General features: G+C 31.9%; 2 protein-coding genes across 2 annotated transcripts; one reads left to right on the top strand and one right to left on the bottom strand.

Moving 5' to 3' along the window:
• Positions 1-2,672: 2,672 nt before the first annotated feature.
• Positions 2,673-7,299, top strand: LOC25482986 (KIN14B-interacting protein At4g14310). Its single transcript, XM_013611606.3, has 3 exons — positions 2,673-4,037; positions 5,133-5,743; positions 6,543-7,299. The coding sequence occupies exons 1-3, from the start codon at positions 2,769-2,771 to the stop codon at positions 7,102-7,104; spliced, it is 2,442 nt and encodes an 813-aa protein (XP_013467060.1). The 5' UTR covers positions 2,673-2,768; the 3' UTR covers positions 7,105-7,299.
• A 315-nt stretch (positions 7,300-7,614) lies between these two features.
• LOC25482987 (phosphate transporter PHO1) lies at positions 7,615-16,201 on the bottom strand. The gene is made up of 14 exons (XM_013611607.3): positions 15,808-16,201; positions 14,127-14,439; positions 12,943-13,285; positions 11,920-11,968; positions 11,402-11,473; positions 10,943-11,072; positions 10,470-10,590; positions 9,841-10,090; positions 9,542-9,646; positions 9,356-9,400; positions 9,101-9,253; positions 8,732-9,010; positions 8,179-8,315; positions 7,615-8,055 (listed from the first exon to the last, which is right to left on the bottom strand). The coding sequence occupies exons 1-14, from the start codon at positions 16,039-16,041 to the stop codon at positions 7,965-7,967; spliced, it is 2,322 nt and encodes a 773-aa protein (XP_013467061.1). The 5' UTR covers positions 16,042-16,201; the 3' UTR covers positions 7,615-7,964.
• Between the last annotated feature and the right edge of the window lie 2,639 nt (positions 16,202-18,840).

Genomic DNA, 18,840 nt, shown 5'->3' on the forward strand with positions numbered 1-18,840 from the left:
TCAAAAGTTGGAGAAGTGCAATCAGAAGAATCAAAAAAGGGGGAGAAGTGCAATGCAATCAAAAGAATCAAAGGAGGGAGAAGTGCAATCAATCAAAAGAACAAAAAGGGGGAGAAGTGCAATGCAATCAGAAGAATCATAAGGGGAGAAGAAACCAAATTGTGAGCACTCGACTCACCAAACAACCAAATGTGAGAATTAGACTCACTAAACAACCAAATTGAAGAATCAAAAGGGGAGAAGAAACCAAATTGTGAGCACTCGACTCACCAAACAACCAAAGTGTGAGCACTCGACTCACCAAACAAAGAGACTAAACGACGGCTAGGGTTTCATAAAATATTTCAATAACTTAATATTCCAAAAGGTTATAAGAGAATATATAATAAAACCTAATAGACTCTAACTTACTAATATAAAGGCCCAATAATTTAAGCTCAATACTTTATTATTTAACAATAATTACACATATGCATACACTTTTGAGTGAGACTCTATACCCAAGCTTGTGTGAAACTTTAGGTTAGTTTTAGGTTTAGTGATAGCCATTTTGTATGTACATCCTATACGGTTATCACAAAGATCTCGTTTATAGTTACTCTTTCGTAAATACTTCACTCGTTGGATGTACTTCCTACTAGTGGCGATATTTTGATACATGTATTTGGCTCTAGATACCAACAACTAGGAATATGATAAGATGCTCTTGTAAAACAAAAAACTAACCGGGAGAGAAAAATTCACCATATATTTTCAACAATTTGAGAGAGTTTACAAGAATATAAGTATACCTAGTTCAATCCAAAAATAATGTATAATTTAAAATATTATTTGGTGTATATATTGAAAAATAGTTTCATTGTATATTGAAAAATTAAGCATATTGACACGGTTAGATATACACCACCATTTTTTTATCAATTATTTCTTCAAAATGGAGCATATATATATTTGAAAAATTAAACGCACAAAAAATTGCATATTCTATATTTGTTCCATAACATAAACAAGGATAATCTTAATCCTTCATCGGTATTAGTACCTACACACGTCATAGGGGATATTATATAATATTGTAACATTTGATTTTAAGTAAAAAAAAACATAACAAACAATTTATCAAAATATGTGTTTGATGACAGGTTATCTTATGTTATTCTTAGCATGTTTTTTAGTCATTTTTAGCTACAAAAAGGAGGAGTATTAGAACGATTGCCTATGATTTCGAGACTTTTGTAATGTTTTCTATATTTGAGTATGTAATTCTAGTTTTCCCGAAACATAGCAATTTTAGGTTAATTTTTTGAAGTAATTCACAAAGAAATCATCCAAATTGGCAAATCAAGAACATCTGAAGTCTTGTGGAGACTTTGGGAAGAATAAGAATTAAAATTCAAGAGGCCTTAGGAGACTTTAAAATGGTAGGAATTCTGTTCCCAAGTTCTAAGGCAAGGCAAGAGGTTCTATTGTTGTCTGCCTGTTTTGTATATTTGGCTTGTTAATCACATGTTTCATAGCAGTTGTCAAATGCCTTGTCCTAGAGTTGATTTCAAGAATTATAATGTGAAAAAGAAAGATGGTAAAAAATGGGCTAAAAAGTTGGTGAACCTTCATGAAAAGATCATCCTATGGTATCCTCGACAGCGGAACATATATGAATTAATGAAGTGATTTACCGATGTGGAACCTTCTCCAACATATTGCTTATGGGCATTCAGGGGTGCATAAATTACAACCCTGTTTTGGCCTTAAGGCAACTTGACTATTCTATCAAGGAGGAGCCAACTCCAAAGTTAACTACCCCGTTTACTCTCTATGACATGAGTGCGGATAACTTTGAAAGATTAATGATATTTTAATTTTTTAGATACATTTGTTAACTTTGAAAGATGAATAAGTGAGGTGTCCGATCCTTACATACAACATGCATTTGTTGATTTTTAGCAATATAACCTTAATTACTACTAGTACTAATTTATTTTGAAACACAAAAATTAATATTGAATACACTATACCCAAATAAAATTTAGTAATATTCTCACGTAAAATATATATAAAATTTATGATCAGCGTTTGAATTAATTTATTTTAGAGCTTATACAAAACAACTTATACAAATAAATAAGTTTTTATGTATTATTTATAAGTTTGTTAATGTATTTTATGAAAAAACTGTTTATGAAAATACAATTTTCGTTAGTGAGAGCATATAAATTAAAATAAAAACTTATTTATTTACATAAGCTCAAAATAAACTCAATCCAAACGGGGCCTTAATAACAAAATGAGTACTCCATCCGGTTTCATATATAAATAAATATTCTTTTTTTAGATTAATTGAATAATTCATGATCTGATTTATAATATAGATCAAATACATCAATTATTCAAAAATTAGTTAATTTAGAATAGAATCCTTAAAGATTGTCATGAGAGGAGTAGGGTTGTTTAAATCCAAAATAAAACCGCAAATCAATCCAAAAAATCTACAACAGATAAAATAACATTTTATTTTTTTTTATTTTTATTAATTTAGCAAAAAAAGAAACAACATTATGATTTGACCTGGTTGGACTAAGAAACAACATCGTATTCCCGGTTTGATGAAAAATTTCAAAACTCAAATTTTCACTCTTTCCCGCTCACACAAAACACAACAACACCACCCACACGTGTCCCTTCTTCTTCTTTCCCTTTCACATAAACAATATCACACCCTTTTCTTCACTCCAATCCTAAAAATAAAACCTCTTTTTTTCTCACTCACCATGTCCACTCGTCGCTCCGGTGCCGCCGTCATCGACGGCGCCACCACCAAACCCACCACAACCACCAGATCCATCACTCCTCTAACCACCTCACGCAAGCTCCCTTCTCTCAACACTTCATCATCTTCTTCTTTAAAAGAAAACAATAACCCTCGTAGATCCACTTCTCGTGGACCCATTCACCCAACCCAAAAGCCCTTAACCCGATCCATTCCTCGTACTGATCGTAGATCCTCTTCTTCTTTCTCATCTCTCCCTAGAGGCAGAAGTCCTAGCCCTTCAGATCTCAATCAAACCCGCCGCGTCTCCGTTGATCGAAAAGATTCCAAATCAATCATTAACCCGATTAGAAAATCAACTGAGAGACCCAAAAGTGCTGAAAAGGTTAGAACTTTATCAAATTCTGCTAGGGTTAGGGTTAGGGTTGAAGAGAATAGCAATAGTAATAGTAATGGTAATAGTGATGGTAGTAGTAGTAATAAGTATCAGAGTAAGCTTCATGAAAAGCTTGCTTTTTTAGAGGGGAAAGTCAAGAGAATAGCTTCTGATATAAAGAAGACTAAAGAGATGCTTGATTTGAATAACCCTGATGAATCAAAATTTATACTTTCTGATATTCAAGATAAGATTTCTGGGATTGAGAAAGCTATGGTTCGAGTTGTTGTTTCCGAAGATGATAACCATAAAGTTGGTGTTGTTAGTGTTAATGGGGTTGAGGATTCGAAGCAAATTAAGCCGATGAATGCGAGTGGTTTGGTTAAAGGTTTGAACAGTGATGAGCTTGAAGATAGGTTGTTTCCTCATCATAAGTTGATTAGAGATAGGATAATGATTAAGGATTCGACGGTGAAGGAAAAGGTGGAAATTGAAGAGAATGTGTTGAAATCTGTTGATGAGAATTCAATAGCTTTGGAGTTTTTGGCGACACTTGGAGAAGGGAGTGGGAAAGTTTCGAATCATGGCGATCCTTGTGATGGGATTGAGAGAGGGAAGAGTGGTTCATGCAGTAATCAAAAGTGTGATATTGATATGGTGCTTGAGGCGGATGAGAAGCTTGAGGAGTTCGATGATCAAGGGAAAGAGAACAATAATAACACACAAGAGGAAGAAGGGTTTATTGCTGATGAAACTGATGAAGCTTTTAATTTTAAGCTGAATGGGATAGGGAACAAGATTGCTGCGGCTGGTTGGTTTGTATCTGAAGGGGAGGCTGTGCTGCTTGCTCATGATGATGCTACTTGTTCTTATTATGATATCGCCAATTCTGAGGTATTGCATGCTTGTTTTGATATTTTGATATCTTTTTATTTAATTTTGGTCAGGCCTTGATTTCGTTGTGAATGATTTTGATTATTGTTGATGCTGGTAATTAATGTTATGTGATCATTAAGAATAAAAGACCAAATTTTGGACTTGAATTTTGCATTAGCTTATTTAAGCGATCCTCGACACCGCATGAAGATTGGACTATGCATAATTTGATTTTTCATCAAATTCACTTAAAATTGGCGATAGAAAATTCAATTTTTATCCAATGGTTAAGATTGCCTAAATTTTCTAGAAGAACATGTTCTTGCATTTAATCCTTGATAGTAGGTAAATCTTTTCCTGGCTCCTGAGTATTCTTGATCATACTTCGATTCATATGTTTAGAGAATATGGCATGACTTATATTTGAAGAGTTTAGGAACGATTAACAAAACTGAGGTATTTTAAAAGACTAATGTGTTTAGCAATTACCACTAAATATTTTCTGAAATGAGTTACGAGTTCCAGGATGATTAATTATAATATCTTTAAATTGTCAACCCCTGTTATTAACTTCAGTGTCATCCAGTTGATCTTTTGATTTGCATGTTAAATGCTAAATATTGAGGCAAGGGAAATCATCCATGTTAAGTCTGCAAAAAGAGAAATAATTGGTCTCTGTTGAGTTTCGTACCAGCTTGCCTCATCTGAGGATACATATGAACTTCATCCAAATTAATATTGAGACGAGTTATTCGTTTGACACTTGCACATAATTGATTGTTCAATGCTCAATGATTAATATTAATTAATACTAATATAAATTGACATTTGAGGATGTCAGGATGTAATATGGAATATGGAATTTCTACGTTCCCTTAATCTAATGTCTCTTTGTCAAGATTATAAGGGCACCTTGGAATTTACTCAAGTTTGATTATCATCTCTGTACATATATATGCCAGGCTGCCTATTTAGATTTTAATTGGTTTTTTTTCTTTCTTAAACCGATTTGCAATATGGTTTATGTGTTTTCCACAAAAGTTTATTAATGTATTCATACTTGCTGAAAGATTAAATATGCATTTTCCATCTGAAAATTGGTCATGCTTTCAGGAAAAATCTGTATATATTCCCCCTCCAGGAGCTTCACCTAGCATATGGAGAGATTGCTGGCTAATTCGCGCTCAAGGTTCAGATGGTTGCTCCGGAAGATATGTTGTTGCTGCATCCGCAGGCAACACAATTGAATCCGGCTTTTGTTCTTGGGATTTTTACACAAAAGAAGTGAAAGCTTTCCAATTCGACAATGGAACAGCTTCCTCCAGAACAGCACTTCGACCCTTACCAAATAACATCAGAAGAAATTCTACTAGTTCCACCCTTTTATCAGCAGATGCTAGACAATGGTGGTATAAACCATGTGGACCTCTCATTATTTCTACATGTAGCTCACAGAGAGGTATGAAAGTTTTCGATGTTCGCGATGGAGAGCAAGTCATGAGTTGGGAGGTTCAGAAGCCTGTTGTTGCTATGGAATACTCTAGTCCTTTGCAGTGGAGAAATAGAGGAAAAGTAGTTGTAGCTGAAGCTGAATCCATTACTTTGTGGGATGTAAATTCACTCAGTCCTCAAGCTTTGGTTTCTGTTCCCTTTGGTGGTAAGAAAATTTCAGCTCTCCATGTGAGTAATACCGATGCTGAGCTCGGTGGAGGGGTTCGAAAGAGGTGAGTTTGATTTAACATTGGCTTCACTTTATATTCACTATTATAGTGTATTCTTGTCTGCTGTCATTTTTAATTAAGAAAATCATTTTTCTGTCTTTATAAACCTGTATGTAGTTGTGTAAAAGCAATTCTGGTTCATAATACACGTTAGGAAGTTCTGTTGTGGACCATTTGATACTATTTGAAAATCGTTTGAAATTTCAACATTGGCTGACGTTGGCCTTGGAAATAGAAGTTCTCAATCCTCCTTGACGACTCAGTTTGACAAAAATAAGAGAAAGCTTATATATATGCCTCTCAAAACGCCACTCATTTGTTTTCTCTTGTTTCTCTCAAACTGACATCAGATCACTGTTTCTGTAGTAAGGACAAAGATGACCGTGAGCTTCTACTTTTGAATGGTGACGTTTGTTGTCATTAGTGTTTTGGACAATATTCAAGTCGTGATCCGCAGTGGACAAGTAGAACTTGCCATTACATAATTAAATAAAGTGACACTTTTTTGATTAGAATTAATGATAAGAACTAAAAACAGAACATTTTTTCATCCTAAGTTGATTTTTTTTTTTTTGACAACATACTAAGTTGGATCTTATATTTTGATTCAAACACCGTAATTTTATTCAGTAAAATTATATATATGTTGCTGTTTTGCATTATTCTTATTTTAATCATCTTTCACTAAGAAAACCACCAAGCCAAACCTTCAATTGTCATGCATATATTAAACAAATGAAATTCTATTTTCACAAGTGCTCCATTTTCATGCATTTTAACCATCCTTTGGATTATGATGCAGAGTAAGCTCCTCAGAAGCTGAAGGAAACGATGGTGTGTTCTGCACCACAGATTCTATCAACATATTGGACTTTCGCCAACCATCCGGTGTTGGTCTTAAGATACCAAAACATGGTGGTGTCAATGTACAATCTATTTTCTCTCGCGGCGATTCTGTCTTCTTTGGATGCACCGCTTCCACTACAATGGGGAAAAGACAGTCATCATCGCTAATACAACAATTTTCGTTGCGGAAACAAGAACTATTCAACACCTATACTTTTCCAGAATCCAATGCACACTCACATTACGCAGCAGTTTCACAAGTTTGGGGTAATTCTGACTTTGTCATGGGTGTGTGCGGTTTAGGACTATATGTGTTTGACGCAATGAAAGATGATGATGCATCAAGGGTTCTGAATATGAATTATGATAATAATAATAATAATAATAATAATGGTCAGAATCTTAGGGAAGTTGTTGGTCCTGATGACTTATATTGGCCATCCTTTGATTATATGGGATCTCGTTCTCTTTTGATATCAAGAGATCGACCAGCTATGTGGAGGCATCTAATAGTTTGAAATTAATTAATGTATTTTTAGTAATTATTGTATTTTTAGTAATTAAGTGCAAGTCTTCTGCAATTGCAAAACAGGAATTTGGTTTTTAAGGGTCAAGGGTTAATTTATGCTTCACCCCTTCCTTGCAATGCTGTTTAAGGATTATATATTTTGTTTTATGATAGAAAAGTGTGTTTGGTGTGGATGTTTGTTTAATACTCAGAAACTTGTTGATTATATGCCTGCACTTTCTCTCCTCCACCCTTTATAGAGCATAATTTTGCTACTAGAGTCCATAAGTGAACTTGTTGAAAGCATGCCATGATGCCAAGAGATGCTTTGAAAAAGTAAAACTTGAACGTTAATTGGGAATTCTATTGGTGTACACCTTAGTGAGGTTTATAATTAATTTTTTGATGATATAAATCCATTAAACTTGTAAGTCAAAATATAAAACTTAATGATAAAAGTTTTCTAAACAGTCTTTTAATCTCAATATAATACACTATTGTACCAAATAAACATTGCATATGTTTCAGAACAAAAATTATATTTACTATACTTCATCGTTGTTGTCGATAGATAACCAAATGACCATTTTTGACTTATTTGTCAACCAAATTGACAATTACAATCTTCATTACATATACAAACTTCTATTAAGTTTTTAAAATCATTTCAACAAGGTTTATCTAGAACATAAAATCCAAGACCAAAAGTTGTATACAAAGTCATAATTTCTAGGACAAATGCCATTTGCAATGCGCATCTTTTACATCACAATTGGTTATACTTCAAATCAGTAATCACTTTCAGCTATTGATAGTCATTTTTTCTCAACATGTCTATAGGACTATATTTACATGCATGAGACAAACACCTCAATTATCCGAATCTGCATCACGAAAGGGTAATGGAACTGTCTTCACTGCTCTGTAATGACCAACATTGTTTAGATGCTCATTCTCCAACCTGTTCACAAACAAGTGAAGTTTATAAAAAAGGTTCTCTGGTTCTTATGATCATGATGTTAATGTTTTCTTACTATTGAAAAAATAGTTACTGTTAGCTGTTCTAAATTGTTTGAGAAAGTACCTGTAGAAATTCCAATGCCCTCTTCTAATAACCTCCAATGAAGCTAACAGAAATTCTAACAACTTTGTTTGAACAGGCCCCACTTTGAAATGCATGACAGTCTCTGTCCAAGTCACTCTTAAAACAACATTTAATGCCTGCAATCCAATGTCCATTTTTGATTAATTAAAGTGAAAATTGACTTTGTACCAAAACAAAGCGACGCTTTGACCTATCCGACCCGACCCAATTATTTTAATCAGGTTAATCGGGCAGGGCCAAAAAGATACAGTTGTTTTTGCGCGATTTTTTAGGCGATTTCTTGTCCTATCTGAACATTTATAAAACATTTGATTTGTCCGGTTTACATAATCAGGCAATGCAAAAAACACACGTCTAGATTGTATAATCTAGACAAATCAAATGTTTTGACAAATGTTGGGAGAATAAAGAAGTTACGCATTTTTATGGCTAAACCCATTCTAAAATACGTTCAATCAGGCGGCCAATTTCCAAAGCCAAATTCTAACAATAATTTCAATATTTAGATTAGAAAGAGGTAAATAGAAATTACCATAGACATGTAGTATATGCTTTTATTCTTCAAAACAAGATCATCTCTTAGCCATGCATTTCTGGAGTTAGGATTAAGAAACCCCCAATCCTTGACAAAATCCCAATACAATTGATACATTGTAGCCATCACAGAAGTGATTATCACAATAACAAACATTATATTGTTATCTTGCCTGCCATATGTCACTCTAGCCCCGGCCGCAACCATTGCAGAAACATACTTCCCCATGTTAGCCAAATGTGCAACATCATTGTCATCAAACCATCTTCTTATACACTAATAAATACATTCAAATAAAATGAGTTAGTCGCATTAACAAAATTTAATAGATAATTTAGTAATTAGCATTCAACATTAAAAGCATACCTGAAGGGCGCGCCAAAAATATGGCAAAAATGAGATAATGTAAGTTATTTCCATGTATAATCTTCCAGAATGACAAGTTTCAGGGTGGTGTGTTTTGAATACTCGAGATAAAATGTGACAACCTGTTGTCTCCAAATGCCTTAGCAATGGTATCTGTATACCATGACATAGTAAAAATGTTGATTAGAATGCATAATGTTAAACAAAAGAAAATAATATAATAAACTTGTTGAAGGATATAACATAAGATTTTACCTGGCTAGTAAGTTGATCAGCCATAAAAAAGTCCACTAGAAGAACCTGTAGGAATGATATTAATTCAAACAATGAAAATTTAATTTTTTTAATGATATGAAAATTTAATTTTATACACATGATGACCTATGACATATCATTATCAATGTATCAATCAAATTGGTCAAAAAAATGTATGAAATTTACCTTATAAAATGGAGAGCAGACTATGTTACGAATAACACGGATGAAGCAGAAGCGAGTTGGGCGATAAAATATGTCTAACGGGCAAATGAGCAGAGCTATGAAAAACTGCAAAAAATAAACGGCATCAACAAAGGTTTACCAGAATAGTCCATGAAGTGTCGGTCCAGAGATAAAAGTTTGACGTTATAATCACAAAGAAGTTCGAAATTCTTGTATAAGGACTAGTAGCGTCCGTCTCTTTATTAAATAATAATATTTTTTCGTTCCATTTTTAGTTTAGTTTTATTTTTGAGACTAACCAGAAGAAGAATTCCAGGGATGGCATCAACATTGCCAGGAAAAAACCCTGCAGCCCTAAGAAGAAGGTGTACAACCATTGACCCAACCACAGCAGTCATGAATACAGTGCACATAAGAAATGCATCTCTATGCTTTAATGCTGTGCTTGGTGAGAATTCAAAGATGAAATTGTGATTGATTCTTGTAGCCTTCCACATGTAAAGGTTGCATCCATACATGAACAAGTGTAGACTTAACAATGCAAATACACTGCATAATAATATCATTGTAACCATTCATTAGTACATTTATGTGTAGTTTAATGGTTATACTTACAAAAAAGATTTAAAAAATATAAATTTAGTTGAAAATAAAAAAAAATATTAAGGGATATGTAGTGATAGTGTAAAATTGTTTTACACTTTTATTCAATCATAACTCTTCAATTTAACACATCATGTCTGACTGTTTTTAAATAAACGAGTTAGGTGATTCTTTATTCTGTTCACGAGCTGTGATCAGTTGTAAATGTAAAACAATTTTACACTTTATTCAGTTCGCGAGCTGTGATCGGTTTTTAATGTAAAACAATTTTACACTCACAATAATTTTTGTTCATATTAAAAACTAGGACCATGAGATATTGTACCTGAAAACAGGGTAGACTGCTTCCATATAAGCTGGTTCTGTGTTAGGAGAGAATATACCACACAAGTGGGCCAAGATTGCATATACGCAAAACAAAGATACAAAACAACCTGTACATAACCCTGCAGAGAAAATAAAATTAAAAAATCAATTAAGGTTTAATGTATGGAATTAATAATAAACTATGTTTATCACACTTAGTGGCCACTATGTGACAATCACATCAGATAGAAAATAAAATGCTTTAATATTTTTTTTTAATCTTATGATTCTCAGAAAAACGCGACCATGATAATTTAAAGTTCGGTGTTAGGAAGTATAATATGATCAAGAATAATATTCCGATTTGGGACAATAATATTTTTTTTTATACAAGTAGGATAATAAAACAAATATATAAACTTTTTTATTGCTATAATAATTAATTCGAATTCATTAATATAGACATATATTTGATACAGTGGAAGTTATTACCGACAAAGAAGGTGACCATATGAGAACCTTTCTGCACTTGAGGTTTTAAAAACTTCATTGCCTTTTTTCTATCATTGCTAGCAAAGTGCTTTGTGAATATGGATTCCACTTCATCCATTAGTCTAACAACCTTTCATAATCAAAATATTATATTACAATTAATCACCAATTATTGTATGATCACAGATCACATAATCATTATACACTCTCTTATGGATACAAATGTGTCTTTCTGTGAATCACAGACACTTATTAGATTAGGCGTGTTTCGGTTTCAGACATGACTGACACGACACCGATATATAGTTACACTGAATCATGTGATTTTCTTAAATTATTAGCAGTGTCGGCATGTCAGTGTCCGTGTCATGTCCGATGTCCGTGTTCGTTAATGTGCTTCATAACTTATTTCTCGTCTTTAATTTATTTTTTAGTAAATAAAATGAAATACATGCATACCTTATCTGAACTAATGAAATGTGATCTTTTCACTGTTTTCAAATAACTTGCAGAAGCTGTTTGGCATGCCACCTGATCAATAGGGTTAAAGTGATCATTAGGTTATGAATTCAACTTATCAACTAGCAAAAATAATAATTAATATTTTTCATTAAAAAATAAAATAACCTTTGTGTTAGTTCAAGACAAATGAAACATTACACCAAAAAAAGGACAAATGAAACATGTCACGACCATCACGTGAGGGACAAAACATGCAATTGCGAGTTAGTTTGAAACATGATGAATTATTATAGAAAAAAAAACATGAGTTTTACGTTACTTTCATTTGTTCTTTATTCATGCAAACTATATTGGGCAAAGCAAGATTTAGTTGTGTAAATACCCAAAATGTAATTGACCAAGAAACACAAAAAAACGTGACTCATGTACTCTTTTTTTACACATTCCTATTTGTACATATGTATGTATATTGCATGTGTAATGAGGTGCAAATATTTGCAGCCATATATATATACCTTGTCAAACTTTTTGAGTATCTTTGAAAATGCCACTATATTTAATGAGCTGCCAAAAACAATAGAATGTTGTTAGAAATTTGCTCAGTCATGAAAAAAATAAGTACTTATGGTAATTTGGGTAAAGGAATTAAATAAAAATACGTAGAGGAATGAAAAATATTCAGTGACATAGAAATTTGTTATTAATACGCTATTAAAGGCTGTTCCCACTAGTCCTTTTCAGTCCTCGAGTCTTGTTAGAAGGTTGCATTATGGGTCCATCACATTGCTAAAATGCTCATCGGATCTATCGAATCCGGATTGAATATTTTTTTTGAGAGTTACAATTCGATTATTTTTTTTAGATTGGAGCGTAACTATTGATCGATTTATTTTAGATGTTGAACAATATGAATTCAAAATATTTGTAACTCGAATTGATCGATTTTATCACAAAACACAGTGATTGGTTCATAGACTTTTGATCAATTTTATCAAATAAGATTAGAAAAATAAATTTGAGTACAGTTTTCAAAGTATAGATAATATCAATTCTTTCCCAAAGTCATCCAATTATATATTATCATACAAATGAGTAGTTGTGAAACATTTCTAATATAGAAGAGAGTTCAAATTAGAAAAGATTAAACCAAATGAGAAATACCCTGATTTGGATTCATTCACACTAATATTTTGTTTTTGTAGCATACTCATGATTGGATCAATTGAGTTCACATTTGCTTTAGATCCCTAAAAATAGAAACGTCTTGACCCACTAATACCCAGCTAATATTGCACAAGTCACCAACTATCCAACCTATTACGAAACTCTTAGGGAGAGTTTGCCGCCCATTTGGGTCCCACAATGCTCGAGAGATTATTCTCCGCAGTTGCGCGCGGAGGATACCCGATTTACATCCAAAAAAGATAAAAAGTAGAAGAGCGATAGAGATAAATATATAAGATGTTACATGCATATATGTATTTTAATGTTCAAATAATACGACAAAAATAAATATATGAAGTTAAATAAATAATGACCTGTAAGTTTTGAGAAGGCCAAGGCCTTTATAGAGTTCAACAAAAGCACTTCTAATCATCTTTTCAGCATATTGAATTTTTCTCTTGTTAATGAATTCTCCATACCCTTCTTTTATAGGACTATTCACCAAATCCTCCCACAAAATTGAAGTAACAGCAGTTATAGCCTTTGTTGGTGTAGTTGCTGGAATATCAATTCTCATTGCCATTTTAGGTTTTCCTTTTTTTGTCTTCACCCTTGTAGCTGAATTAACAAAATTCACACCATTTTTTGCTAAAGTTGATATTACTTCATCCATTTGTGATGTTTCTGAATTTGTTTCATCTGATTCTTCACAACTTTCTGTAACAAGAAAATCCATAACGGTTTTTGCATGTTAATTATATATGTAGAAAAAAATATTAACCATATCACGTGATGAGAATTATATATATATGAAAATATTATTGCATATTATTGCAAGGTGGTTTGATGTTGACATTGTTGATTGTTGTCATGAGCTTAGAAATACAATTTCCATACGTCGCACTAAATCAACAGGCACTTGGAGAAAGGTGACATATGAATTGACCACAAATATATTTATTGTGCGCATGCCATAGATCCAATTTTGTATAGTTTTACCAACACTTATGAAAAAATAAACACTAAAGGAAAAAAACAAATGATTAGTTTAGTTGGTGTAAAGATCTTTTACACACACATACAACATACATATATATAGTAAACATTCTTATAGTAAACATTCTCTCTCTTTATATATATATATATATTCAATGATAAGTTGTCACATAATCAACTGATTTGAGTTAAAAGTTAAAAGAGTTTAAGAAATCCGATTTAAACTTGGACAAAGGAAAAAAAAGGTAATACATAGCTTATTACTCATGATTGTTGAGGTGGTTAGACATTAAATATAGATACATCTCCTAACAAAATTTAAAATTTTGATTTGCTTCGTTGCAGAGTCTAGCCAGGTGTTATAATGGGTTCAGACGTATATATTTACATAAAGGAAAATTTAAAAATATTGATATATGAAATATACATGCACACGTTAAATCACATTACTTATTTTTCGAACATATTTCTATACAAGAATTTTTTTCTTAATATATGTGAAATATGCATAATGAATTCATAAAAAATTACAGAGGTTTTTAAAAAACAAGAGAAAAGTAACCTGAATAATTTGAGCTTTGATCAGGAGAACGAGAGAAAATCTCGGCATTGGAATTCCTCGGCGGCAGATTATTTTTCCGGCGCCGGTCAGTGAGAAGTTGTTTAAGATCAAGCAAGATCTGAAGTTGTTTGCTAAGCATATCACGCCTCTCAAGAAACTCACTCTCTTGTTTCCTATAGAATTGGTTCACCTTATTAAGCTCTTCATCTAGCCTTGCAAAAAACACATGCACTTCATCCTCTTCTGAAAACAATTGTGCAAGTTCTGTTTCATACACTTCTTCTTCACTATCCTCCATCATTTTCCTCCTCACCTAGCATAACACAACATAATTAGCTTTCATATTTATAATACATATATGTTAATTGAATTTTATTGTTTAAGGTAACATGATTAATTATTATGCATGTTTCATGTTTTTTAATTTGTTTTTGTTAGGGTGCACAATTGTTTCGTGTGATATGGTATGGTATGCGTGAAATTATGTTTCCCTTAGTCCCAATAATAATGCCAAACTCGTTTTCACTAGCTAGCTTTCGTAAGAGAATGAGAAACTCCCAAAAAAGAAAAGTAGAAAAAGAGGTTTTAGAAAAGGAGGCCACTAAACTAACTTTAAGGATACTTATTGCTGTTCTTGCTCTCTCCACTCCTTTTTGAATTATATTTTATTCACTATAGGAAAATGAATTAGTGTTTTTGATTGGTAGAAAAAAAAAGGAGTTAGTATCAAAATATGGTAACTTAAGTAATAGGTATTTAACTTTCCTAATCATTTCGGTCAATGATTTGATCAATGTTGTCAAATGTCATCATTTTCCGAGTCCTAATTTATTCGAACGATTAACCTATACGGTACAATATTTTTATATATTTTTTTATTATTCTCTTAACGTCTCATTTCCTCACATTCTAAATGTCATTTCACCATGAATTTTGTGTCATCTGATACACTAGATGTCGCATTTCCTCACATTTTAAATGTCATTTCACCATAAATTTTTTACCATCTGATACACTAAGCGTCTCATTTCTTCACATTCTAAATGTCATTTCACCATGAATTTTGTGCCATCGAATACACTAAACTTATCATAAATAACTTATGTTTTTAATCAACACAAATTAAACTCGGTGTCTCGAGATTTACAACATTCCCACATTTTACACCCATCTACCGGATGTATATTGTGGCTAACATATATATATATATATATATATATATATATATATTTCAAATAAAATCCTTTGCAAGAAATATATGTTACGTGTCTAAATCGCACATTACTAGCCAGCTATTAAAGCCATGAATGAAAGAGAGGGTTGTGTTATAATATGAACATAGCAATAAAATTACAAAAAACCATATACTTATATTTTTTTTGACAAAATGAAAACCGAAACTTTATACTATTATTTGGTGCACACAGTCATTTATCTATCATACAAAAGATGGAAGAAAGTGTTGGAAACCATTATCATTTCATTGTCTTGACAACGATATAACTTTTCTCAAATTTGTTTTTGTTGCAATAAGGTTAAAACACAAAAAAAGAGAAGAAAAAACACACTACAATACAAAAACAAAAGAAAAATCATAATGGCATGCAAAAGCTTAAGACATGTCCCTAACATGTTACAGAACAACAAAAGAAATGATCCCAAAAACTAATAAACTTCATACCTGAATGATATTTGGTTTGTTATTGTCTGAAGAACAAAACAACTTATTAGTCACAAACCGAATCGAATCGAAAATGGAGTAACCAAAGTCTCCTTTGGGAGCTTGTTCTTCTTTTTTAGGAACTCTTGAGAGTTTGATTTTCTTTATATGTTTCTTTAGCATCTTGTAGTTTACAAATGCATCTTTCCATTCTGGTATTAGTTGAGCTTCGAGTTCCTTTGAAAATTTCACCATATTTCTCTCTTTTTGAGAGAAAGTAGGTGAAGTAGGGGGGTGTGGATAGAAGAATGTAAAGAGGAATATGTTATAGGATGTGGGGTGTGCAAGGTTGTGAGATTGTGATGAAGGGATTTTATAAGAGAATGAGTCGTATAGACAACATTTACAGGTGCTTGCTTTACATATTGCATGCTTTAATTCACTGTACCCTTTTGAGAAGGATGAAATAAATGAAGCATTGAAATATTACTCCCTCCATTTTTTTATTATAAATCTTTTTAGAAAACTCTTAGGGCACTAGTTAAGAAGATTAATATAGAAATTATGCATTGAAAATTGATGAAAAGTGGAATGTTTAATTCTAGGCTTAATTATACTTTTGGTCCTCGTGTTTTGGCCTACTCACGAAACTGGTCATGCCCTTTTAAAACAGAACAAAATGGTACTTCAATTATCATTTTTGTTGCATTTTTCGTCCTACCTCATATTTTCAAACTCCATAAATGCAGAGAAATGACAGTTTTAGGCGGTTTTAGACCTACCCCTATGCTAAACTATGAAATCAACAAGGAATAAAACATGTGGGCACAAAGAATCTATTCTATTTATCACACTAATAAAAAAAACCCTAACTTGAAACATATCTTAGAAATTATGGTTTTTTTGGTTAGTGTGTTGAATAAAGTGGATTCTTCGTACCCACATGCTTTATTCTTTGTTTATTTCATGGTTGAACATAAAATGGGGTAGGTCTAAAACTGTCATTTCTCTGCGTTTTTGGAGAATAAAATTGGGGGTAGGACGAAAAATGCAACAAAAATGATAATTGAAGGACCGTTTTGTTCTGTTTTAAAAGGGTAGGATCAGTTTCGTGAGTAGGCCAAAACACGAGGACCAAAAGTGTAATTAAGCCTTAATTCTATGAAAGTCAAAAAGTTTTTAATAATTTTTTTTTATATTTTTGATATCCTTAACCATTACCCTTAGAATACCGGTTAGCAAAACCCATCTTTCTAATAAAAAACAATAGTCGTAATTCATTAAAAAAAATTGGGAAATTCGAACAAGTGCTCTAACCTTAGGGCACTTGTTAAAAAGATTAAAGAAGAAATTTTGTCTTGGAAATGGTGCATTGAATGCATTGAAACTTTAAAATGTACTCCCTCTGTTTTAAAATGAGTGTCGTTTTAGTCAATTGCACACAAATTAAGGAATGTAAAGAAATATTCATTAGACATAACACTTTTACTGAATTGACCAAGAAAAAGACAAAACTAAGTTGGATTGAAAATTATGCAAGAGAAAAGTTGGAGTATTTATTAAGGGTAAAGTTGGGAGAAAAAAAAAATTTGTATTGAAAATGTAAAGTGACATTCATTTTGAAACAATTTTTTTTTGCTAAAGTGACACTCATTATGAAATGGAGGGAGTAACTTTTTCTACTTAAAATTTATAAATTATTTCCATTTTTGCATCCCTAACTAATGTCCTAAGGACACTTGTTAGCAAGAAAAAAATAGTAGTAAAAATGTTACTCTAAAGAGTAAAAGCATTAATCCCCAATTGACATGTAACTAAATATCGATTGAAAGAAATGATTGGGTTGTTGTCAGTCCAACCTCTCCTTATCAATTAATCTCCTTATCAACTTGTTAAATGGCAACTACTCCTTGTTGAGATTCAAACACAAAGATTAATTCATTCAACAAGATGGAAGATACAAATCATAAGTTATGCTTTTTGGTGTGTATTTTTTTATCCATGATTTTTTTTTTTTAATTTCTTCGAAGTAGATTGTTAGGTCATGTAGTTTCAAAAATAATATCTCTTAATTATGTTTTGATGATAACATAACTAATAATGTAGGAATAATTTGTCTACTAAACGTATGCTCACGTGTGCAGGTTATAAAGGAAAATAATTATAACATGAACCAAAGGTCGATCGTCTTGAAGACAAGAAGAAGATGAGCAACAACTAACAAGGAAATAACAAGTGGTCATCAAACATAAGACAAGTTGATCAAGAAGCAAAGTCTTTGGTCAACGGCTAAACCATCATATTTAGGGGTGGGTAAAAAGAACCATGAACCGAACCGAACCGTTAATTTATTAACAGTTTTTGAACCATAACCGAACCATCTTGAACCGAACCAAACCACTTGAACTGTTTTTTTTTTTTTTTAAGGAAACCACTTGAACTCTTTGTTGGATCTTTCCAAAAAAGCAACTTATTTAAAATAGCTTCTTTTAAAAAAACAACTTATTCAAAACATCTTATTTTATGAAAACAACTTATTAAAAAAAAAAACAGCTTATTTGAAAAACAGCTTATTCAAAACAGCTAATTTTATGCAAAATAGCTTATTTTAAAAAACAACTTATTCAAAAAAGCTTATTTTATGCAAAACACTTATTTTAGAAAACAACTTATTCAAAACAGCTTAGTTTAAAAAAAACAACTTATTTTAAAAAAACAGCTTATTCAAAACAGCTTATTTGAAAAACAAAACACCTTATTTTAAAAACAGCTTATTCAAAACAGCTTATTTTCAAAAAACAACTTATTCAAAACATGTTTTGAATAAAATAAGTTGTTTTCAAATAAGATGTTTTTTTTAAAATAAGTTGTTTTCATAAAATAAGCTGTTTTTTAAAATAAGGTGTTTTGCATAAAATAAGCTATTTTAAATAAGCTATTTTTTAAAATAAGTTGTTTTGCATAAAATAATCTGTTTTGAATAAGTTGCTTTGCATAAAATAAACTGTTTTGATTAAGTTGTTTTTAAAAAGAGATCGTATCAAGCTATTTTTA

This window comes from Medicago truncatula, chromosome 1 (assembly GCF_003473485.1).
Source record: "Medicago truncatula cultivar Jemalong A17 chromosome 1, MtrunA17r5.0-ANR, whole genome shotgun sequence".
NCBI classification, from domain to species: Eukaryota; Viridiplantae; Streptophyta; class Magnoliopsida; order Fabales; family Fabaceae; genus Medicago; species Medicago truncatula.